General features: G+C 44.9%; 1 protein-coding gene across 7 annotated transcripts; it reads left to right on the top strand.

The window, feature by feature from the left end:
* LOC131423070 (ral guanine nucleotide dissociation stimulator-like) lies at positions 1 to 24,142 on the top strand. Of its 7 annotated transcripts, XR_009224189.1 has the most exons (5): positions 413 to 485; positions 15,440 to 15,559; positions 22,510 to 22,823; positions 22,924 to 23,054; positions 23,593 to 24,142. XR_009224189.1 is itself a non-coding variant. In XM_058570625.1 (4 exons), the coding sequence occupies exons 3-4, from the start codon at positions 22,812 to 22,814 to the stop codon at positions 23,842 to 23,844; spliced, it is 264 nt and encodes an 87-aa protein (XP_058426608.1). In that variant the 5' UTR covers positions 413 to 485; positions 15,440 to 15,559; positions 22,510 to 22,811; the 3' UTR covers positions 23,845 to 24,142. The 7 variants fall into 7 exon arrangements, 6 of the variants coding, with proteins under 6 accessions (XP_058426606.1, XP_058426605.1, XP_058426607.1 ...); XM_058570625.1 differs by lacking the exon at positions 22,924 to 23,054; XM_058570623.1 differs by lacking the exons at positions 413 to 485; positions 22,510 to 22,823; positions 22,924 to 23,054 and adding an exon at positions 1 to 406.
* The last annotated feature ends 1,532 nt before the right edge of the window (positions 24,143 to 25,674 follow it).

Below are 25,674 nucleotides of genomic sequence, written 5' to 3'. Positions count from 1 at the left end.
ACACTCAAGAGATGCTATCTGTCCCTCGAGAGGCTGTTGACCGAAAGAGGCTGAAGAGAGATGTGGAGCCCACCTACAGTGGGACCAGCCTTGGGCCTGATGAGAGCTTGGCCCAGATCCCCCAAGTTCATCATTCACAATGATGCCTCAGAAACCCTCCCAGAGCCCCTCACCCTCCAACAGATGTCACCCTGGAGCCAGCCGTGGAAGATGTGCAGGGTGAACACAGCGACACCGGCCCCCGGTCCCTCAGCGGGGTCATCCTGTCAGCGCTGGGGCCCAAGAACTCCTCGACTCGCTGCACTCCTACTGCTTCTGCTCCCCGGGGAACAGGAGCACAGGTGCCGCCTGCGGGAGCAGGTGGAGAAGGACAGCAAGCTGAAGAGGGGCAGCTGCCGACAGCCAGGTGCGCACTCTGCAGGAGGAGCTGGACGAGCTGAAGGGAGGGGGCTCCCTGCCTTAGCAGCCTGCTGCCCCCAGCCGAGGTCAGCCCTGGGGCTCGGGGCTCCCCCACTGCCTGCTCCTCATGAGGAGTTTCCTGCTCCACAGCAGAAGGCCTCTGAGCACTTCTGTGTGCAGCATGCCTGCTGCTGTCTTGGGAGAAGGCTCTGCTGGTAGCCGCCCCTCACAGACAGGGAGCCCAGGTTGCAGAGCTCACCCCGTTTGCTCTAGGGCCCTCGAGAGGCAGCGGTAGTTGTCAGAGTTAACCAGGTGGGAAAGGAGGCATTGCAGGTCACCTGGGAAAGCCAGACCTACCCAATGAATGGTACCTGGATCGTTGGTTTTCCACTTGAACAGGAGAAAATCAGCTTCTGTTGCATCCCTCACACAAATGTAAATTCCAATGAGTTTGAATCGAAATGTGAAATAAAATCGACATAGTAAACTATTGGAAAAGTTATAGGAGACTCTTAAAGTCATGGCGAGGTGTTTTCCATACATGTTTTAATGAATATCCTTGAACTGAAGTCATTTTGAACATTTTAATAATTTCTTTATAATTTGAAACATCTTTTTGAGTAGAATACATTCTCTTTTGTAAAAATTAAAACATTAGAGAAATACATAAGCTAAGAAGTGGTAAAAACTCCTATTTCTCACCTACCTCCCAACTTTTATTCCTTGTCGGAAGTAAAATTTGGTGTGCAATCTCCTCCACTGTTTCCTGTGCTTTACCTACATATTTCTCCACCTGTGCTAATAGGTTCGATATATTTTTGGTGTGTTTCTTGGCTATGTTTCTGATTTCCCTGCTCTCTTACAGTTTAGTAGTTGTAAACATTGGTTTCTCGATATTCCTTACATATTGAGGGTACCATCTTTTGCCTGTTATACATCCATGGAAAACATTTTCCTACCACATTGTTCATTTAATCTGGATCAGTGCTTGTCTTCCCAGATGTCAGTAACACTTCAAGAGGGAAACGGGTCTATGTGACAGGATGTTCAGGATCTCCGGGACCCCAGGGGCAACAACCAGTAGAACAACCCAAAACAAGAAACAAAACCCATCCCGCGTGTTTCCAGATGCATCCTAGGGGAAGGACAGCTCCAGTTGAGTACCACTGATGTCCTGGTCAGAGTTATCCACTATGTTCTCCTATCACGTTAAAGCTGTTTCTGTAGTTTCTCGTACCTGATGGTACAATTTGGTGCCTTTGTCTGTTCCTCTTGGTGCCTTTGTCTGTTCTTCTTGGTCAGACTGCCCAAGGTTTCTCACTGTTACAGGTCTTTCCAGACAGCCAGCCCTTGACTCCATTGTTCAGGTCTATGTTGTTATTCCTGCCTGGTGAATTCTCCCTTCATTCTGCTGTCATTGGTTTTATTGTGGTGTTGTTCTGGCTTTGGAGGGAAGTGCTCAGCTTCTTCGTGTAGAGTTGATATTCCCTGATACCTGCAGTGGAGGCTGTGTCCCTTCTTCTGTCCCCTTGTCCCCATGCCATGGATTTGCCTCATGCTGCTCTCATTGCTGTTCATTTCTAAAGAGTTTCTCCAGTCTGTCTGGATTCCCTCTTTAACCTGAGAGATTTAGAAGGGTGTGGACAGATTTTCAAGTGGATAGGTTGGGGCAGGGGAGCCAATATTTTGTGATTATTTTTTACTTTTATTGCTTTAAGTTCCAGTAATATGGTCACTTATAGATTTCTGCTTTTTGGACTCTTTAGAGATTTCATTGTGGCTTAGCACACAGTCCATTGTGGTGACTGTTTCATCGTGGTTTGAGGAGAATGTTCGCTCTCCACTAGATGCTTACGTTGTCCCTGGGGCTGAGGCTAGATCTAGCTTTTTTGTGTTTGTCAGCAGATCTGTTTCCTAACTTACTGTATCACTTGACCTGTGGCTTTTTAAGAGAGGTAAGGTAGGTTTCCCTGTGGAAAGGGAAGTCACCTCCCTTGGGGTGCCTGTGTCTTCTTGTTTGTCCAATTTTGCTTTATGTTTCAAGACCATATTGTTAGGTGCATAAGTGTCCCTGACAGTTATCAACACAGAAAACCCCTGTTTGTCCCATTTAAAGTCTTATTTCTTTATCTCCTTATTTTGAACCATATTATATCCCTCTATTTTTTAACAATATTTTAACTCAACTTGAGAGCCTTCATGTTTTTATAGAGCAATTTGATCCATTTACAATTGTGATTATTGATAAATTGGAATGTGAGTCTACCATTTAATTTAATTTTTAATTTGTTAAGTTTTCTCATGATTTTTCTCTTCTTTTAGTGGGTGTCTTTCAGCTTTTAGGAACAACCATTTCTGCCTCTCTTTCTGTAAATGCTTAGAGTTGATCAGTTCCTGTGTTCTACACTCCCAACTCATCACCTTCCGGTCCCCAGCTTGAGAATATCTGATCTTAGTTCTGTGTTCTTATTTTCCCCATCAAGCAACCATGATTGGATGTAAGTATACCTTTTATTGGTTACTTTCTTCACAACTGTTTATTGTATCAAAATTTTTCCTCCTTTGGAAAGATTTGATGCTATTTTGGAACTCATATGACAGTGAAATTTTGAGACGAATCGAGTCTGAGATAGTCCTTAGGTGCTGATGCTGGGGAGCTAGCACCTAACCTCTTAAAGTTGCATCAGTGTGTCAGCAGAGTTGGGATGAGGTCAGAGATATTTAAAACCGTGGAATTGAATGAGGTCTCCTGGAGACACTGCAGCTGTAGAAGGGACCAGGGCCCAGCCTAGGAGCAGGCAGTGTTTGCAGAGGTGCAGCTGAAGAGGGTCCAGGAAAAGGGCCTGAAATGGTGGAGCATGAAGTTGCAGGAACCATGAGGGGAAAGGGTATTGCAGAAAGGAGGGGTGCTCAACTGGGTGGGATACAGCTCTGATCAGAATGGAGAGAAGATGGCTGGACTCGGCCACAGGGGATCACTGGTGACCTCAGTCTCCTTGAGAGGGTGGGAATGAAGCTGGGTCTAGATTGAGTGAAGGGGGTCCATGGGAGGGCAGTAGGTATGAGGCACTTTATTTAAGAGGTTTAGCCATGAAGGGGAGTTGGGAAAGTGGACAATAACCAAAAGAGAGCATGGGTCCAAGGGAGAGTTTTGTTTGTAAGGCGGAGATTAGCTATCAGGTGTCTGTGCTGCAGGTAGGACCAGATGAGGAGGAGGAGTCTGCTGGGCCCTGAGGAGGTGCCGGGCTGGGCTCCTGTTATGAGAGGTTTGGGGATTCGATTGGAGACGTAAAAGAAACTTTCCACTCCAAACAAATGGACTGAAGGTATATTTTATTATAAAGAGGATGGTAAAGGTCCGCAAACAGATCTGAATAGGTCAAATAATAAGAGGGAAAAAACACCAGCTCGACTGGAAAGGGAAAACATCCACATCGGCTGAGATAGCAGCACATTTGAATAGGTCATATAATAAGAGGGAAAAACATCAGATCTATCGGATAAGGAAACACCAGATCGACTGAAGTGAAATGACACAAGTCAACCAGAAAGAGAAACACCAGGTTGACTGAAAAGAGAACACATCAGATCAATTACTTCACAATAAATCAATTACTCACAACATCCATGCCCCACTACTGGGAGAGTCCTGTCAATTGACACTGCTGGGCGGGAATCACACGTCCTGGGCAAGGCATCCCTTCCACAGGTGGAACTCTCGCCGGGTCTCAGTCTCCAGCAGTTTATATAAGCAGTTACAGAGTTTACAGAGAAAGCATTCAATGTTCCCCTGCACAAATGGTTATCAGTGGCGTACATGCACTGAGCCCCACACTCTGGCTATCGTCCCAGCCCAGTAGTTGTGTACGTGCATTGTTTACCCTGCTTATCCTCCCAGCCTAGCTCAGATGGCCAGTCTGCCCCAGGCTGCGGTGCCCGAAGGGCCTTGAATTTTTTACACATTGCAACTATATCCATGGGAGAAGGGCCAGTTCCCACCATGCAGAAAGCAGCTTTTATATTTCTTTTTGTGCTGATGGCTGTAGGTCAATGGAGCGGCCAAACATGGCTGTACTAATGTCAAGAGAGCTCCGCTGCCTGGCGACGGGCAGAGAGCAAGAGGACAGATGTGTTCATGGAAAGGGCGCCCTGTGCCTCTGCTCCTGTATTGCTGGAGCGTGAGGTGGGCAGTGGTTGGGAGTGGAGGGGCGATGCAGAAGGTGTTAGGTGAACGGCAGGGGGATGAGGGAGAGGGAGAGAGGACACCGTGGCTTGGTCTTCATGGCTCACATGGAGCTCCCCACTGGGATCTCCGATCACCAACTGTTGACTCTCTTCGATGTTTTCATCAAAATGTCGGCTCTCTTGATTGTTCCCAAGGCTATTATGAATTTGTTCATCAATGAAGGAATCTTTGGGTCATTTTTAAGGGATTCTATGTCAAAGGGGCTCTACATGTGTTTATTCAGTCCATCATCTGTACCCAATCCCTTTGTTTTTGGACAGATTCCATACAACAGAGCAGCCGGGCCAGTGGCCTGCAGGTTCCAGGGTTCGAGAGATTTGCCCTCCAGAAAGCCGGTGCTGATTGGCATTCTCACAGGACGTGGTGCTCTGTCCCTGAGCCCGCTCTAATTCTGGGTGTCATGACATTGTAAATCCTGGGGCAGTTCTGTCAGGGCCCATGGTTGGCATTTCTGTGATTAGTGAGGGCAAACATTTTTCTGTGATCATTATCTGTCACTTCCCTGACTGTGCTGTCACCTGCCTTGCTCACTGATCTCTGAACCTTCCTGGTAGAACCAGGACGTTCACTCTCTCTCCAGTGTGATTGCATGTTCCCTCAGTGTACTTGCTTCAAAAATATCTGTTTTCTTCACATTCTTTGATTCCTTGTACACATAATCTAGATTTAATCTGGAGCTTTAAAAATGTTTTATTGTGGAAAACCTTGAACATACACAAATTAAAGAGAAAAGTGTGATAGCTCCCCATGTCTCTATTACTCAGCTTCAACATTTATTAATATACTGATATTCCTGTTTCGTCCATATTTCTACCCACTCCCTACCTTCCATTGATTATTTTTTAATTAATAGATTGTTTTTTAGGAAAGTTTTAGATGGACAGAGAAATTCAGCAGAGAGAGCAGAGCATTTCTCCCTCCTCCCCCACAGTTTCCCCTACGGTTAACATCTTGCATGACCACCTGTGTTACTGCAGTCCATTCCTTACAAGTGAGGAGCTGAGGCTCATACAGCGTTCGTAACCAAGTCCGTAGTTTACGTTAAGGTTCATTGTCTTGCTGTCATGTACTTGGATTTTGACAAATGCATAATCTCATGTATCCACCACGACAGTATCCTATGGAAGAGTTGGATTGCCCTAAAATCCCTGTGCTTTACCTCTTCGTCCCTTGCCCCCCAACTCCTGGCAACACTGATCTTTATACTGTTTCTATAGTTTTGCCTTTTCTGGAATGTCGTGTAATTGGAATATATGAAAACTATGGAACAGTGTATATAGCCTTTTCCGGTTGGCTTCTTTCACTTAGCAGTATGTATTTAAGTGTCCACTATGTCTTTTTGTGACTTGATAGCTCATTTCTTTTTTTTTCCTTTTTGTATATTGAGTCAAAATATACATAACAAAAAGTGTTTCATCTTAACCATTTTTAAGTGTATACTTCAATGGCGTTAAATACATTTCCACAGTTGTACAGTCATCACCACTATTCATCCCCATAACTCTTGTAAATCTGAAACTCTATACCTATTAAACAATAACCCTCCCTTCTCCCCTTCCCCAGCCCTTGGCAGCCACCATTCTACTTACTCTCTCTATGATTTGACTACTCTCAGTTCATACAGTATTTGTCTTTTTGTGACTGGCTTATTTCAGTTAGCATAATGTCTCCAAGGTTAATCCATGTATAGCGTATTGGAGAATTTGCTTCCTTTTTAAGACTGAATAATATTCCATTGTATGGATATACTACATTTTGTGTATCCACTCATGTGTCAATAAACACTTGGGTTGCTTCCACGTTTTAGCTATTGTAAATAATACTGCTATGAACATGGTTGTACAAATATCTCTTCAAGGCTCTGCTTTCAAATCTTTTGGGTGTATATGCAGAAGTGGAATTGCTGGATCACATGATAATTCTATGTTCAATTTTTTGGAGGAACATCTACACTGTTTTCCATAGCAGCTGCACCATTTTACGTTCCTATCAACAGTGTACAAGGGTTCCCATTTCACCGCATCTTGGCCAACACTTGCTGTTTTGTCTTTTTGATAGCACTCAACTTAGTGGGTGTGAGGTGGTTTTGTGGTTTTGATGTGCATTTCCCTAATGATTAGTGGTGTTGAGCATCTTTTCATGTGCTCATATGCCATTTCTAAGTCTTCTTTCGCAAAGGAGTCTTCAAATCCATGCCCATTTTTTAATTGGCTTGTTTTTTAGTTGTTTAATTTAGGACTTCTCTGTATAGTCTGGATACCAGTCTCTTGTCAGAAATATGATTTGCGAATAATTTCTCCCACTCTGTGGGTGCCTTTTGATGTACCAACTTATAAAATTTTCATGGAGTCCAATTTTTCCATTGTTTTTCTTTTGTTACCTGTGCCTTTGGTGTCATATCCAAGAAATCATTGCCAAGTCTGGTGTCATGAAGATTTAATCTCATGTTTTCTTCTAAGAATTTTCTTGTTTGAGGTCTTACATTTATGTCCTTGATCCATTTTGAGTTAATTTTTGTATATAGTGTTGGATGGGGTCCAGCTTCAAGATTTTGCAAGGGGATATCCAGTTTTCCCAGCACCATTTGTTGAAAAGAAACCTTTCTCCATTCCATGGTCTTGGCACCCTTGTCAAAAATCACTTGACCATATATGTGAGGGTTTGTTTCTGGGCTCGCTATTCTGTGCTATTGGTCTCTATGTTTGTCTTTATGACAATACTATACTATTGATTACTGTAGCTTTGTAGTAAGTTTTGAAATCAGGAAGTGTGAGTCCTCCAGTTTTGTTCTTCTTTTGCAAGATTGTTGTGGGCTATTCTGAGTCCCTTGAGATTCCATGTGAATTTTAGGACGGGTTTTTCTATTTCTGCAAAAAATATCATTAGGATTTGGATAGGGAATACGTTGAATCTGTAGACTGCTTTGGGTAATACTGACACTTTAACAATAGTAAGCCTTCCAATCCATGAACATGGGATGTGTGTCCATTTATGAATGTCTTCTTTAATTTCTTTCTGAAATGTTTTGTAGTTTTTATGGTGTAAGTCTTTCACCTCCTTGGTTAAGTTAATTCCTAAGTATGTTATTCTTTCTGATACTATTATAAATGAATTGTTTTTGTAATTTCCTTTCCAGAGAGCTCATGGTTCGTGTATGGAAATGCTGCCGATTTTTGTGTGTTGACTTTGTATCCTGCTACTTTTCTGAATTCATTTGTTAGATGAAACGTCATTTTTGTGGAGTCTTTTGGATTTTCTACATAGGACATGATATCATCTTCAAACAGAGACCATTTTACTTATTTCTTTCCAATTTAGATGCCTTTTATTTATTTATTTATTTTTATTGCCTCATGGTTCTGGCTTGAACTTTCAATACTGTGTTGAATAGAAGTGGTGAAAGTGAGCATCCTTGCCTTGTTCCTGATCTTAGAGGAAAAGCTTTCAGTCTTCCATCATTGAGTAATATGTTTGCTGTGTGTTTTTCATATATGGCTTATGTTATGTTGAGGCACTTTCCTTCTATTCCTAGTTTGGTGAGTGTTTTATCATGAAAGGGCGTTGAATTTTGTCAAATGGTTTTTCTGCATCAATTGAGTTGGTCATTTTTTTCCCCTTCATTTTCTGGATGTGGCTTATTACATTGATCGATTTTTGTATATTGAACTCCCCTTGTATACCAGGAATAAATTTCACTTGGTGGTAGTGTATAATTCTTTTAATATGCTATCGAATTCATTTTTAATTTGCTAGTATTTTGTTGAGGATTTTTGCATCTATGTTCATCAGGGATAATGGTCTGTAATTTTATTTTCTTTTAGTGTCCTTGTCTAGTGTTGGTATCAGGGTAATGCTGGCCTCATAATGTGAGCTTGGAAGTGTTCCCTCTTTTTCAATATTTGACAGAGTGTAAGAAGTCTTGTTTTTAATACTTCTTTAAATGTTTGGTAGAATTCACCAGTGCAGTCATCTGGTCCTGGGTTTTACTTTGTTGAGAGATTTTTTTTTTAAATTTCTTTAAATATTAGTGACATATAACATATGTAAGTTTTAGGTGTCCAAGATGGTGATTTGTGAAAGGATTACCACAATACCGTGAGTTAACATCTCCATTCCCTCACATAATTAACTTGGTTTTTCTAGTGATCACTTTCAAGATCTACTCTCTTAACAACTTTCAAGTCTATAAGAATATAGTATTGTTAATTATGGTCACCATGCTGTACATTAGATCCCCAAAACTTGTTCATTTTACAGCTAGAAATTTGTGCACTTTGACTCACATCTCCCCATTTACCCTAACCCCGGGACCCTGGGAAACCCATTCTTGTCTCTATTCCTTTGAGTTGGGCTTTTTTCGATTTCACATATGAGTGAGAATATATAGTATTTGTCTTTCTCCGTCTGACTTATATCACTTAGCGCAATGCCTCAAGGTCCATCCATGGTATCTCAAAATGCAGGATTTCATTCTCCTGCATGGCTGAATAATATCCCATTATATATTACATGTATACATATATCTCACATTTTCTTTATCTATTTATCCATTGATGGACACCTGGATTGTGTCCATGTTCTCTGTTTGTGAATAATGTTGAAATGAACATGGGGATGCAGATATCTCTTCAGAATAGTGACTTCATTTCCTTTGGATATACAAGCAGAAGTGGAATTGCTCATTTATATATATTTCTATTTTTATTTTTTTGGAAAAATTCCATATTTTTTCCATAGTGACTGTAGAAATTTACATTCATACCATCAGTGCACAGGGTTCTCTCTTCTATACAGCTTCGCCAATACTTGTTTTCTGTTGTCTCTTTGAGAATAACCATTCTAGCAGGTGTGAGGTGATATCTCATTGTAGTTTTGATTTCATTTCACTGATGATGAGTGATTACGAGCATCTTTTCATGTACCTGTTGACCATTTTTATGTCTTCTTTGGAAAAGTATCTATTCAGGTCCTTTGACCATTTTTATATTGTTTTGTTGGTTTCTTTGCTGTTGAGTTGTAAGAGTTTCTTATATACTGTGGATATTAACCCCTTTAGTTTGCCGATTGTTTCATTTGCTATGCAGAAGCTTTTTAGATTGATGTCATCCCACTTGTTAAGTTTTGCATTTGTTGCTTGCACTTTTGATATTATATCCAAAAAACTCGTTGTCAAGACCAGTTTCATGGGGCTTTTTTCTCTATATTTTCTTCTAGTTGTTTTATATTTGGTGTCTTACATTTGTCTTTAATTCAATTTGGGATCATTTTTAGAGTGGTGTAAAATAGGGGTCCAATTTCAGTTTTCTGCATGTGGTTATCCAGTTTTCCCAACAGCATTTGTTGTAGAAACTATCCATTCCCCATGGAGTCTTCTTAGCTGACTTGTCAACTGTTAGCAAACTGTATGTGTGTGGTTTTATTTCTGGGTCCTTGATTCTGTTCTATTGGTCTAGGTGTCTCATTTTATACCTGTATCATACTGTTTTTATTACTATAGATTTGTAATAAAGTTTGAAATCAGAAATTGTGATGCCTTCAGCTTTTTCTTTCTCGGGGTTCCTTTGGTTATTGGAGGTCTTTTGTGGATCCACATGAATATTAGGATTATTTGTTCTATTTCTCTGAAAAATGCCATGGGAATTTTAATAGGAATTGCATTGAATCTTGAGATGGCATTGAGTAGCATGAACATTTTAACAATACTAATTCTTCTGATCCATGAGCATAAGATATCTTTTCGTTTCTTTGTGTCTTTGATTTCTTTCATCTGTGTCTTATAGTTGTTAGTTTCTAGATCTTTCACCTTCTTGGTTAAATTTATTCATGAGTATTTTACTGTTTTTGATGGTATTGTAAATAGGATTTTTTTCTTTATATCATTTTTTTTTATAATTTTTATTTATTTATTTTTTCCCCCAAAGCCCCAGTAGATAGTTGTATGTCATAGCTCCACGTCCTTCTAGTTGCTGTATGTGGGACTCAGCCTCAGCATGGCCGGAGAAGCGGTGCGTCAGTGCGCGCCCGGGATCCGAACCCCTGCCGCCAGCAGCGGAGCTCGCACACTTAACAGCTAAGCCACGGGGCCGGCCCTTTATATCATTTTTAAATAGTTCATTGTTAGTGTAGAGAAAGGCAAGAGATTTCTATATGTTGATTTTGTCTCCTGCAGCTTGAGTGAATTTGTTTATTAGTCCTAACAGTTTGGGGAGGAGTCTTTAAGTATTTCTCTACATAAAATCATATCTGCAAACAGAGACCACTTTGTTTCTTCATTTCCAATTTAGATGCTTTATATTTCTCTCTCTGGCCAAATGTCTCTGGTTAAGACTTGCAGCAGTATGTTGAAGAGTGGTGTTGAGACTGGGCTCCCTTGTCTTGTTCTTTGTCTTAGCAAGAAAGCTTTCAACCTTTCACTGTTCAATATGATGTTAGCTGTGGGTTTGTCATGTAAACCTTTTATTATGTTCAGGTATGTTCCTTCTGTAACCCTTTCTTGAGAGTTTTTATCATGAAGGGGCGTTGAATTTGTCAAACTGCTTTTTCTGCATTGAGAGATTATTTTAGGATTTTTATCTTTCATTCTATCAATGCGGTGTATCACATTCATTGATTTGCATCATGTTGAACTTGATCATGTTGTTTGATCTTTTTTTTGAGTTTAGATAGTTTTGTTACAATGTCTTAGAGAAGAAAGTTTTAGTTTGAAATTTTAGGGTGACTGATCAGCTTCAGGACCTTGAATGTCTACATCTCTCCCCAGATTTGGGAAGGTGTCAGCTGCTACTTTTTTAAGTCAACTTTCTTTTTCTTTCTCCCTGTATTCTCCTTTGGTACTTTAATAATGCTTATCTATTTCTTTTCATGGTATCCCATAATTCACATTGCCTTTCCCCAATCCTATCTGTTCCTTTTTTTCTTTTTGCTCCTTTGACTCGATGATTTCAGATGACACATCTTCTAGTGCACTGATTATTTCTTGTACATGGTTGAATCTGATTTAGAAGGTCTCTATTGAATTCTTCAGTTCAGTCATTGTGTTCTTCAACTCTAGGATTTCTGTTTGTTTTTCCTTAATGATTTCTGTTTCTATGTTGAACTTCTCACTTGTTCATGCACTATTTCCTTATTTCATTTAGTAGTCTATCTGTGTTTCCTTAGAGTTTTATGAATTTCTCAAAGAGCATTGTTCTGAAGTCTTTGTCACATAGTTCCTATATCTCCATTTCTTGGTCGGTCATTGGAGTTTTATTCTTTTTCTTTGGTGGTGTCGTGGATCTTTGATTATTCATGATCCTTGTGACCTTCCATTGGTGTCTGCAAATTTGGGGAAGTAGGCATTTCTTCCACTTATTACAGACTGGCTTTAGTAAACCAAAGCCTTCACATTCAGCCCATCTAGGGGTCCTGGGTAGGCCATCTGGTGGTGTCCAGGGGCAGGCTTGCTGCTGGAGTCCTTGAGCAGCCTGGTACTGGGATGAGTGGAAAGCTTGGGTCCATGGTATTGTGTTCTGGCCCTGGGCACAGCTGGGACCCTGAGTTCACGAGTAACCCCACTGGACCCTGGTTTGGCAGGTCCTCATTGAGAGCCTGTGACCACAGGAGTCATCCAGGGCCATGAGAGTTGGCCAGAGTTGGGATGATCTGAGAGTTTTGGCTCACGGGAGCCTGCCAGAAGCCTGTGCCATGAGACAGTTTGTGCTGTGGTAGGCCAGAAGTCTGGATTCCTGGAAGCCTGGGGCCACAGGAGCTACCTGACATTGCAGGAGCCAGCAGGCACTGGGTCAAGATGGAAGACTGGGTTCATGGGAACCTGCCGGTGCCTGGTGCCATGGGAGCTGCCTGGGGCCGCCTGAGTCAGCAAGCACCTCGGTGGGCTGGGGGCTTGGTTCTGTAGAAGCCTGTCAGAAGCTTGGTTCCATGAGAGCTGTCTATGGCTGCTGGAACTGGCAGGTGGTGTGGTGAGCCATGGGCCTGAGTTCCTAGTAGCCCCCGGGAAGCCTGGAGCCATGGAATCTACCTGGGGTAGATCTCTTAGAACTCAATTATAAAAAACAAAGAAGTTTGAAATGAAACTTCATTCAAAGAAATTTGAAATGAAGCCATTTTCATTGGTTACCCAATGAAAATGGGTAACTAGCTGCAATGGACATGTCTCCAGGAGAAACACAGATGGCCAATAAGCACTAGATAGATGCTCAGTATCATAAATCATTAGGAAAATGCAAATTCAAAGCATAGTGTGATACTATTTCACACTCAAAATGAAGGCTATACTCCACATAATGGAAAGTATCAAGTGTTAGTAAAGATATGGAGAATGGGAAACCCACATACATTACTGGTGGGAAAGTAATTTGATGCATCCACTGCAGAAAACAGTTTGCCATTTTTAATAATCTTAAACCTAGAATTACCATGGACCAGGAGAGTCACAAGGTTGGTATGTCCAAAAGACCATTGGAAACATATGTTCAAAGAAAAACTTTTCCATGATATTCAAAGCAACATTATTCACAGTGGTCCAAAAGTGGAACAAACCCAAATTTCTATCCAGTTATGACTGCATAAACCAAATGTGCCCTATTCATAATATAGGACATTATGGAGCCATACAAAGGGATAAGCTACTGCTACATGCTCGGCCATGGATGAACCTTGAAACATGTGTGCTCACTGAAGTCGTCCACAAAAGCCACAGATAGCATGATGCCATTTGAATGAACTGTCCAGAATAGGCAAATCAATAGGGGGAGAAAACAAATGAGTTGTTTTCATGGGCTTGGGTTAGGAGAAAATACTCATTGTATGGGTTTGTTCGGGGGTGTTGAAAATGTTCTGGAATTAGTTAGTGGTGATAACCACACGACATAATCATTGTACTAAATGGCACTGAACTGTATACTTCAAATGCTTACAACAGTGTATTCTGTGTTAAGTAGCTTCTCCATAAAAATTTTGAATTTTTTAAATTAATCAGGGTATTGATTAATTTTAATTTAGTTAATTTAAAGTTGGTTGGGATAGTTAATAAGGGTAATTAATAGAGTTATTAGGGATAGGGCACATTGTAGCCAAGAGAGTAAATATCCGATGATGGCTATAGTAACAGATCCTATAATTGTACAAGCAACAGTCTAAAATCCAGTCTGTTTCCATTGTCCCCAACTTGGAAAGACCAACCATGAAAATAGGTCAGTGATCTCGGGGGCCTTGGGTATCTTTTAAAAGATTTAAGTAACATTACGCAATATTTTAACCTCTTGGGCCGTCTGGTGGAGGTAGGTTTGAACTTGTGTGTTGATGTACATTCAGCAAGTGGTTCTAAGAAAGGCAAAAACCCCTCCTTCGTTGGTTGGTATAGACAGCCTAGGGCCAGGCCATTCTCTAAAACCATTTAGGCAAGAGACTCATGAGACTGTTCCACAAGGGCTAGGATAGGGTCTTATGGAGTTGTTGTCGATGTTGGGTTAAGGTTTTCGATACTTCTTGGTTGCCTCAGTTACCTGATTTTGCGTGGGTAGGGCCACCGCACCTGTGTCCAGTCCAGTCAGTCAGTCCTAGTAGAACTGAACACCCAGTCCTATAGGACTGACAGTGTCTCTATGGGTTGGTGGTAGCCTGTCAGAGCAGGAATCTCAGGGGACCTGCAACCTGAGGGAAGCAGGCTGAGATAGAGACAATGATGTATTGCAGAATATAGCTTGGAGAAATCTGCTCAGAGGGCTGGGGAAGAGAGAACCTCACTGGGTGAGAGCCTTGTGACATCAGCCTACAGTAAAACCCAAAAGTGGATGTTCCTGGTGTGAAATATTCATTACGGCCTTTGGCAGTAAAACCAGTAATTTGCACCCATTCACTAGTTACCTATGCTATATGATTTCAGGGGGTATGGTTAAAGTGTTTGTGGGCCAAGAGCTGTTTGGGCCTGAGCACAAAATCACCATGGTGGCCTCGAAGGCTACCCCAAAATGACTCCTCAAGGAGCAGTTGGGGCAGAAAGTGGGTGGAGCATTTTGAAGGAAGCCTGGGGCAAAGATGTTGTTGTGCGATTGAGTTGGGTACAACTGAGTGTCTCCGCAGGGTAAGCCCTTCAGCTGGGGTACAATAGGTGATTGGAGGCCAAGTGACAGACCCTGCGACTCCTGATTCCCAGTGCACGGGCAGGCCTCTCAGCCCATTGGACATAAATGGTGGTGGTGTTTGTGAAGCATCTTGATGGCAGTGTGGAATGTATAGGCGACGTGTGGTGGGAGACGTCATGATAGTGTCGGGAGGAGCTGTGTGTGAGATTACGGTGTTGAAGGGAAAGGACTGGAGGCAGGTGCAGTGGGTGTGTGACCAACAATGGTCAGTGAAGGGACAGCTGGGGTGTAACTGGGGAAAGCAGGGACCAGCAGAAGTCATGTGTTTAAAACAAGACACCAGGCCCAAATGGAGCCCCTTAGGCTATGCCTCACATAAACAAGTCGAGACTTAATTAGACTTTTGGCCCTCCCAGGAATAGAATCTTAAACCAGTCAATCAGGAATCACCTCATGCGCAGCAGGTAGGTCATCTTCCTGATAGAGCCCTGTCATCCTCTAAAGGAAAGTAACCTTGCAGTAACCAACCCGCTTTTTTATCTAGTGTAACTTCCTTGTTCTTGCTCCCTTCTGCCTATAAAATCCTTCATTTTGTAGAACTCCTTGGAGATCCTTTCTCTCTGCTAGACTGGATGCTGCCTGATTCATGAACTGTTGAATAAAGCCAATAAGATGTTTAAAATTTACTGAATTTTATTTTGTTTTGTACCAGTTTGGTGGCAGCAGTGGGATCCAAAGGAGACGCCTGATGGCTTCGAGGATGAGAAACAGTCATTGGTACCCGCAAAACCTTTGAGTTCTCCATCTTTTTCGCTGTTTCTGAGGGCTGTGGGTAAATTCTTCTTGGATCTGAGATCCACTCTGTTTGCCTTGAGCTCCTGATCTAAGTGGCTTTCCAGTCCAGGGTCAGTGGGTCAGTCTAGACTGACAGGATGCTCTAAGAGAGCATCAGTCTTAGCACTTGGTTAGTCAGCAGTGCCAGGCAAAAGCTTAGTGGTTCAGCTTGAGCTGCCAGATGGTTCTGCCAGGAACCCGAGTCCCTGGCCCTTAGTTAGTCCACAGTCCCCATTTGTTGGGGTCTGCTGAGTGAGTCTGCAGTCTCCATGTGTTAGGGACTGCTGCTTCAGTCCATGGTTCTTGCTAATGGAGAGGAGTGGAAGAAATGTGTGCTCCATGCACATCCAATCTTTGAAAACTTCCTGCGTGAATTTTACATGCATTTTGCCCTCTGTTGACTGTCGATGGGTTCTAAGGAAATGGTGAAGTCTCAGTGAGGAGGAACTGTGGGTTTCTGCACGACTACCTCGAGGAGTGCCGCCCCCTCAACCTGAACAGCCATCCGGCACTATTAGAAATGAAAGACATCCGATCACCGTGGATTGGAAGACTCCTTATTGTGACGGTGTCAACATTATCCTAAGAGATCAACAAATGCAGTGCAGTCCTTATCAAAATCCCAAGGGCGTTTTGTGCTGAAATAGAAAAAAAACCATCCTAAGATTCTTATGGAATCTCAAATAAGCCCAGATACCAAAAATAATCTTGAAAGGAGATACTAAGTTGGAGGACTGATTCTTCCTGATTGAAAACTTACTATAAATCTACAGTATCAAAACAGCATTGTCATGGCATAAAGACAGACATATTGAGCAATGGAAAAAGAATTGAGAGCCCAGAAATTAACCCTCACCCATGTGATCAAATGATGTTTGACAAGGGTGCCAAGATTATTAAATGGGGAAAAGTCTTTTCAACAAGTTGTGCTGGAAATAGTGGATATCTACATGCAAAGGAATCAACTTGGACATTTACCTAACACTGTATACATAACTTGATTCCCAGTGAATCAAATACCTAAGTGTAAGAGCTAATACTATAATACCCTTAGAAGGAAACATAAGGCAAAACTTGACAAGATAGGATTTGGTAATGATTTCATGGTTCTGACACCCAAGAGCAGCCAATAAAATAGGAAAATACATATGCTGGACTTCATGGATATTAAAAAGTTTTGTGCCTCAAAAGTCATTATCAACAGAGTAAAAGCACAACCCATAGGATGGGCGACCATATTTGCAAACCATGTATTTGACAAAGGCTCAATATCCAGAATAGATAGAGAACTCCTAAATTCAACAACAAAAAACAAACAACTCAAATCAAAATTGAACAATGTATATAAGTAGACATTTGCTTAAAGAAGATCTGCAAATAACCAATAAGCATATGAAAAGATGCTCATCATCAGTAATCATTAGGGACATGCAAATCAGAAACACAGTGAGAGACCACTTCACATTCATTAGGATGGCATCTATCAAAAAAAAAAAAAAAAGAAGAAAAAGAATAGAACAACTGTTGGCCAAGATGTGGAGAAGTTGGAACCCTTGTGTACTGTGGTGGGAATATATTGTTGCTGTATAAATCAGTATAACAATTCTTAAAAAAAATTAAAAATATAATTATATAGGACCCAGCAATTCCTTTTCTGGGTGTATACCCCACCAAGGAGTTGAAAGCATGTTCTCAAAGACATATTTCAACACACATGTTCATGGCATCATTATTCATAATAGCTAAAACATGGAAGCCACCCAAGTATTGTAATCAAGGAAGGGCTCACAGCCCAATGCACCCATTAGCCAAACAGGATACCCGCTCTTGTAGAAGGGGAAAAAGCTTCATTACGAGGTTGGCCAGCAAAGAGACGAAGGTTAAATCTTTCTCCCCAATGGGCTGTTGAAAAGGGCTTGAAAAGGGCAAAGGAGCGGGTACAGTAAGTTTGGGAACAGTCCTAGGCATTTTGTGCAAGCACAGATTTTCATGTTCTGTCACACATCCCACGTTCAAAAGACGGTGTCTTAACATGATTGGCAGGGGAGTTCTTGGTCCCCCAGTTCATCCTCCAGTCACTTATGCAGTTGCAGTTTGAGTCTTGCAAGCCGTCTTGTTGTCTCATTGGTTCAAAGTAGTTGAAACTTGCTTAAGGAAGAGAAATGGAGTTTCTGAAAAGCAACTCTCGGCCCAAGATTAGATCCTTAGTAAATATCATATGGGATATGGCTTAAAAAAGTAGTCTCCAGGGTACTGTTGAGAAAAATCTGGCTGGGGCCCCATTTTATTTTGGGCTTGGTTGTGGGCCTTGCTATGGTATCTGTCCAGGGATGTATGGATGAGCAAAATGTGCTATATACATACAATGGCATATTATTCATCCTTGAAAAAGGAAGGAAAGTCTAATATACGGCACACCATGGATGAACCTTCAAGATATTACTCTAAATGAAATAAGCTAGTCACAAAAATACAACCTTGTGTGATTTCCCTTCTAGAGCTTCCTGAAATCACCAGATTCAGAGAGACAGAAAGTAGAATGGTGTTTGCCAGTGGGTGGGAGGAGGGGGAATGGGGGATTATTCATGAATGGGTATAGAGTTTCAGTTTTGTAAGATGAGAAGTGTTCTGAAGATGGGTCGTGGTGATGATTGCACAGCAATATTAATGTCTTCAATACACTTAAAACATACTTAATGTATCTATGGGGCCTGATGACTTGTCCTGGCCGAGCACAAGCTTGTGCTGTTGCACATCTTACCCCTCACTGTACAGTTGGGAAACTGGCCTAGAAAGAGGCAGGTACTGTCCCAGACCACAGGAGGTCGTCAGAGTCCTGAAGACTAGAGAGAGCTCCAGCTTACTTGGCCAAGGCTCCACCGCTTCCCTCAGGTTTCCTTTGGCAATGAGTGGCGTTAAGATCCTAGAGGATTGCTGCCCACCCCTCTCCATATGGGGTCATTTTCCTCTCCTCATCATCACACCTGCACAGGCACACTCCCTCACACTTGACTTCTCATATGGAGAACACTGAGGTGCAGTCAAGAAAGAGCTGACACCGGGGAAGTGACAAGAGGCAGGAGGGAGAGAGGTTGGAGGCAGCTCTCCCACGGGGCAGTAGCATCCGTTCTCCTAGATTCGTGCACAGGGGCTCAGAGATGGGAAGAGGAATCCCTAAGGTTCCTAGGTGTCTACCTGTTCCAGATCCATCCCTGGCCCAGCCTGGGGATCACAGGACTGGGGTCCTGCAGTCCACCTCTGTGGGCACCCAGAACTGTGATGAGCCCATCCTCCCTTTGTGTAGGCATTGGGAACAGGAGAGAAGATCTCAGTGAGGGTCCTCCTGTATAAAGTGGAGTGCATCCAGCGAGTGACTCCAAGTGTTCCATGCACTCACAACATGTCTGTTGGACTAGGTTCTCTGTTGATGACCTACTGTGCTCTGAAACCCTGAAAAAATGATTTCCAGCCCCTGGAGATCCTTTAGAACTGAGGAGGCTAGGGGGCTTGGGTGGATGAGAACTGAGGATAAGGAAGAAGATGGCAGAGCACTGGACACCAAGTCCAGAGTCCAGGGAGAAGACTAATCCTTGTTGGACCCTTGCGGTCCTCATCTGGAAGTAGGGGCAATCATTGTCATGGCTGCAGTTAGGATGCCTTAGGAGTGAAGAGGACACCTGGTGGGGAACAGCAAGAGAGGGGCACGGTAGGCTCCCGAGATTCCTCCCACTCCCTCGAAGCTGACAGGTCCTGCTGCTTTACCCTTGAGACCCTGGAGAGCCTCTGCCTTGAGGACACCTAAAGAAAGATTCCTTTCTGTTTGGAGTTCCTGCCTGGGCAGCAGTGCTAGTTCTGGCCATGAGGGGGCGGGCAGCCTCTTGTGTCAGTGGTGGCCAGTGAGTTTTTGCTTTTATTTTTTTTCAGTTGTATTGAGATATACTTGATATACAGCACTAAGTTAACATTGCTGTGTGGTATATTTGAAACTTGCTAAGAGAGTAGATCCTAAAACGTCTCATCATCAGGAAACAATCTTTTTTTTCTGTTTGGTGATTGATGTTAACTAAACTTATTTTGGTAACCATTACATAATATATATATATCAAGTCATTCTGCTGTAATCCTGGAATTTACTTGGTGTCCACTGAACTTTTCTTGAGCTCCTGGTGCAGCGAAGATTCAACCAGAGGTCTTTCTGGCTGTCCCCCTGCCTCAGAAACAACTTGTACCTCCTATTACTAGTGTTCATCTCCACAATGAAAGTTGGTCAAAAGCAGGGGGCGGGGTGCAAGATCTACCCATGTACTCATTCAGCAGCTGTGCCCTGAGCACTCACCTTGTGCCAGGTGCCCTGGTGGGCTGAAGTGCAGGATGAAAATGACCAAGTGGTTCCTGCCTGCCAGGAGATCACAGTCCAGAGGGGAAATGGACAAAAGCAAAGACATGAGAAAGAAAAGAGCAAGTGCTGTAGAGAAACACATCAGGGGGCTGTGAGGGAGGGCTGAGCGTCACTGGGTAGGAGGGTCTGAAAGACCTCTCTAGGGTGACATTTTCTGGGACCAGAACGACAAGAGGGAGTCAGCCTTGCACAAGTCTGGGAGCAGTGTGTCAGGGAGATGGCACCACTGGTCCTGAGTCTCACAGGCAGAAGTGAGTTTGGCCACAGGAGGTTAGAAAGGTGGCCAATGCAACTGGAGGGAGGCTGGGAGAAGAGAACAGGAGCTAGGGTGGAAGGTAGGGCCAGGGCCTGGTAGGATGTGTTCGTTACCTTTCCCTCTCTGACTTCATTGCCCCTAACCTTGCATTTCAAAACAACAAATGTTGACAATCTCACAATTTTTGTGGATCAGCAATCAGGCATGTTTTAGCTGGGTGCCTCTGTCTCAGTGAGTTTAACAGACTGGGGCTGTGGCTTCAACTGAGGCTCGACTAGGGGAGGACTGGCCCACAAGTTCACTCTCAGCCTTCAGGATTCATTTTGGATTGAGAGCCTGAGTTCCTTTCTGTCTGTTGGCCTAGGCACTCTCTTGCTTCTCTCCTCAATGTGCCTCCACATTGGGCAGCCCCAATACACCGGTATTTGATTCCTCACTTCCAGGGATTTGACAGAGTGAGAGAGAGATGGCACATGAGAGAGGGAGTAAGAGAAAGTGAGATACCTTTTTAGTTGAAGTTTAGAAAAGACATCCCATCACTTTGGCTCTTATTCTGTTCAGAAGCCAGTTACTAACCACTTTGTGGTTCCACGGGGATGTGTATAACATGGGTGGGGCTTACTGGGTACCACTGTGGAGGCTGCCCACCTCATAGGCCAAGATGAGGCACTTCGGTCTCATTCTCCATAAAACAGGAAACAATTGAATGGTTTTATGCCACAGGATGGCAATATCTGAATTTCCATTAGTTGCAACCCCCTCATGGTGTTGACCTGAAAATGAGGCCAAGTTGGAAGTGACTGTCCCAATATCACCTTCTTGGAGCCCAGGCCTGTTTTGAGTGGTGTTCTGTACTACATCCCACCCCTCCTTGTTATTCTTCCATCTCTAAGTTTGTGCCTTAGGTACATGTGACACCAGCCCACAGGGGTAATAGATATTATCTCATATACACCGGGTGATGTCCCTAGGAAGTAGATTCTAGCCTGATTCCCATGGTACAGGGTTAGAGACTTTGGAGGACCTGAGAGGCACAGGGACTATCCCAGGATGAAGAAATAGTAAGGAAAAGGAGGTCTGCATTCATCTCTGTCTCCTCAAAGCTAGGTCCCTAGTTAGGTTTCCAGGGAGCTGTGGGTAGGGCTATGTGGGCTCATTGTGTACAGTTCAAGAGATGACGTGGGGTCATAGACCTCAACAGATCTTAGAACTCTGGTAACCAGGCACCCACAGTGCCCCATCCAGCTCACTTGATTGGAGACAGTCAACAGGCAAAGATGTTTTGTTGTTGTTTCCCAACTTTTGGAGGATCTGGGCTCAAAAAATCCCAGAAAGAGAATCTTTTTGGTAGTTGGCGATGTTGGCTCAGCCTTAATTCTTGACGCCTCTGGGCATCTGGCAGGAGGCAGTGAAAGGTAACACGGGGCAGCCCAGGAGAGGCTAGTGCAGGCCAGGGCACAGCTGTGATCCCACCTGATCAGCCCCACACCCCTTGCCCCTCTTTGTGTGTGTGTGTGTGTGTGTGTGCATGTGTCTGTGAGGAGGGGAGAAGGCAGGACATAAAGGGCGGGTCATTCCTGAGCAGGAGCTGGTTGTTAGGTGTCGGAAACCTAACACCTAGGTCATGTTCATACCTCAGGCCATGCCTGGAAGCATGAGAATGTGAGCTCCTCTACTCATATTGTTACCGAGCACTAGAGGATTCATCTCCTTCCCTCCCTGACCAGAGTTCTTTGCAGGGATGCCCCTCTGTGCCTGAACTGAGGAACAGATATTCTCTTGGCGATTGGCCCCAGTGGCAGTGTGCAGGCAGCCCCTGATTCCTTCTGGCCCAGTTCCCAGGCAGTCTTTGCAGAACTCCACTCAAGAGGTTGTCGAGTAGCTGCCCAATGGTTTCAACTCCACCAACTCACTAGACAAGGGGCAGGTACATGAGGCCATCCACACTTTCCAGTGCTGCTCTGAGATGAGAGCAGGAGCAGAGGGTCTCCACACTCAGGAGCTTGAGATGACGGGGTTGGACTAGAACTAGGGAGAGACCAGACTCGGGCTGTCCCTTTTTTAAGCTAAAGGGGATGTACATGAATGTCACCTTGCCTGGTTAGGAGATGAGCTGCCGTGACCCTCTTACCCTTGTCCGGTGTGAGCTTCTGGAGACCACTGAGGCAGAGCCAGATGGTAAGGGGGACTGCAGGCTGGGTATTCCTAGAAGGGAGTGGGATCTTTCCTGTGTTTAGAAGGACACATGGAAAGTCAGCTATGTGGGTGAATCTTTCTTTTTATCCCACTCCAGCGTCAGCTGCAGAGCTCCAGCCAGCGGCAGAAGAAGAGCAGTGGGCAGTGGTGGAGGTAGAGCTGGCTCCAGCTCTGTTGACACCACCCCCTCTAGCACTGGAGCCAGTGTCCCCTCCACCAGCAGTGTTGGAGGTGGAGCAAGGGCCAACATGGGCTCCAGCAGGAGTGGGAGCTGCTTAGCTGGAGTCACCTGGACCATCATTTCTAGTGAGAAGTCCATCTCCACCTGTGGCTCTTAAGGAGCGTGAGAAGCTTAATCTCACGGCCTTCCTTCCTAAGCTGGTGGTGGAGCAGTTGACCATGATGGATGCGGTGAGCAGCTGGGCTTTCAGGGTGGTGTGGGGCAGGCCTTCCCTCTGCTATCGTTGCCCCAGACCTGATCCAGACTCCTATGATCTGGGCCCAAATCCAGGCTCCACCCTTTACCAACCATAAGACCTGGGCAACTTTCTGAACACCCAAGACTTTGCTGTCCACCTGCAGACCGTGGAGGTGGACATTAAGAGGATCTGCTACACAGAGTGACTGTGCCAACTCCATGAGGTAAAAGAGATGGAAAGCTGGGTGGGCCCTGGCCCATCTGTGCAGGGAAGGGCTCACTGTGTACAGCCTGGACCCTGGTGGCCCAACCGTCTGCTCAGGAGGCTCAACAGCCTCAGGACTTATTAGACGCCTGATGTGTACTCCACTACAAGGGAGACAGACAAGTCCTGTGGGTGTAGTTGCCACGCGGGGATGTGCATCAGAATGTGGAGTGGGACCAGACGGGGGATCAGGGTATTGGAAGATGCCCCCTTGGGATGAGCCAAGTTGAGCCACCATCTGGAGCTTGGAGTTAGCCAGGACAGGCTGGGTTCAAATGCCCCTCTCCCTTCCCTGCCAGTATTGGGTCCTGGGTCATCCTGTGCTGGGTGTCCTCGGGGGACAGAGAAGAAAAGCCAGGGACTCTCACAAGGCTCAGGCCACATCCTGAGCTTTCTGAGCTCCAGCTCTAAACTGTGACTCCTGTGTGGGACTTTGGGGGCTGTAGACACAGACCTGGGGTGTGGCAGGGCTCGGTGACACTCCCCCTGTTCTCCAGGAGCTCTTCCAGAAGGTGGTGCCCTCTCCTTGCCTGGGCTCCACCTGGGGCAAGAGGAACAAGCCGGGCAATGAGCACCAGACACCCAACATCCAGGCCACCGTCGACCAAGTCAGAAGGGTGGCCAGCTTCGTCATCACGCCCTGCCTCGGGGACCCGAGCATGACAGCCCAGGACAGGGTGAGGGTGGTGGAGCGCTGGATCCAGGTGGCCCAGGTGTGCTGTGGGAGGCCCAGTGGAGCCCCTCTCTGAAGCCTTGGGAACTGCCTCTCCACCTTTATCAGCTCCCAGGATTGCAGTATGTGGTCTAAGCCCCTGCACAGTCCCTAGGCCCTTCCTGCCAGGGGCCCGCTGACTTTAACTCCAGGTCCCAGTGAGAGGATGCTCACTTCCTACCTGGCTCCTTCCCTGGGTTGAGCTAAAATCCTGCTCCCTGTGAGTGTTACTCTTTGGGTCCTAAATGTGCCCTTCTGCGACTCCCTGAGCATCTGTCTCATCCAGGAGGGGAGATTTAAATAGAAGGGTACTGAAGCTAGAGCAAGCTGGGCTACAGTGCTCCACCTCACAGCTCATTCTCTTCCCTTCCCCAGGAGTGCAAGATCCTGAAGAACTTCTCCTCGCCCTGCACTGTAATCTCTGCTCTGCAGAAAACCTCCACAAGCCACCTGAAGAACACATGGGGGAAGTTTCCCGGTGGGTAGGCCTCTCTCCATAGGAGGACCAGGGTGGATGGGGGATCTCTTGTATGTCTGCCATTGGCCCCTCAGTCAGCTGGGAACTCCTGGGAGGCAGCAAATGCTGGGGACAGGGCCTGGGCCTCGGCAGGGGGTCTCTAAGCCTCCCGGGGTCCTTAGTGCACCAGTTCTGCTTCAGAACTTGGTTTCCTTGAGTGTCAGGTAGTAAGTTGAGCCAAATTGGAGATTTTCAAGTGTTTATAGCAACAGAACTCTATGCCCAGTTGAAACTCAAAGCAGTCAAAACAGAGCTGCTCTGTAGAACTGGGGATTGGAGACTCCAGTGACCAACAGGAGAGCCCCCTCCCAGTACCATGAGACCTTAGCGCTCAGAGGAGCCCAGTGAGAACATTCCTTCAGGCCTTTTGAATCTCTTGGGTTTGCAAAGAAAAGGGATTTGCATTCAGACCCCTCACATTATTCCTAAATTTATCCCTCGTTCTTTCCCCTCCCCTGAGAGACAGCCCTGAAAATCTTAAGGAACTCAATAGTCAAGACAAGTCCTTGAGCAGAGACCTGATGATCAAGGTAGAGTGGAGGCTGGGGGTCTGGAAAGAGAGGAGGGGTGCGGAGGAGGGACACTGGGCAGGCTGTGGTTTTGATAGTTTCTCCCTTGAACTTTCTCTGAAACATTCCCGTCTATCTCATCCAGATTAACAAGCAGAGGGATCTGTTCTGCCCATGGGCAGGTGGGGTGCCATTTGTGGGCGGGAGGCCCTGGTCATGGGACACAATGGTGTTGGCTGGCCTGTTCCAGGAGGAGTTGCCGAGCTGGCGCCATCAACAGGTCTCTGGCTTCCATGTATGTCCATCCTGCTGGATGTAGCTTCTTCCAGGTTGTTGGGTGGTTGGGGTGGGTTTAGCCCTCAGCCTAAACCTATCCTCAGGAAGCCAGGACCCTGCTGCTCCTTCTATCTTCACCACATCTCCAAGGGGCTGCACCCTGCCTGCCCCAGGGATGTGCGTGGCAGAGGATTCCCATAGCCCAGGTGGAAAAACAGGCTGCTCATCCTCAGGTGAGAGATGTGTGTGCATTCTGGGACTCCCCACTGGACCCCTAGAGCAGTCACTTCACTTGAGTCAACCACAGGAGTCTAACCTGAGTGCCTGGTTGGCAATGACATATGCCCCCGGTGGCTTATGAGAAGCGTCTAGGCAACTGATGGATTCTTAGTGGATCCTGCTGAAAGGACCTTAGGAGCTTCATGTAAACGGGGAATCAAAATGTCCTGTCATCCCCTTCTCTGTTGATCAGAGGTGGCACCTTGGGGGTCCAGTTCCTGAGTGGATAAAGAAAGAGTTCAGGGGCCGTCCCTGTGGCTCAAGCGGTTAAGTGCGCGCACTCCGC

Source organism: Diceros bicornis, chromosome 27 (genome assembly GCF_020826845.1).
Source record: "Diceros bicornis minor isolate mBicDic1 chromosome 27, mDicBic1.mat.cur, whole genome shotgun sequence".
In the NCBI taxonomy this organism is placed as follows: Eukaryota; Metazoa; Chordata; class Mammalia; order Perissodactyla; family Rhinocerotidae; genus Diceros; species Diceros bicornis.
Note: the sequence above shows the minus strand (reverse complement) of the source record. Positions and strands in the feature narration are given on the sequence as shown.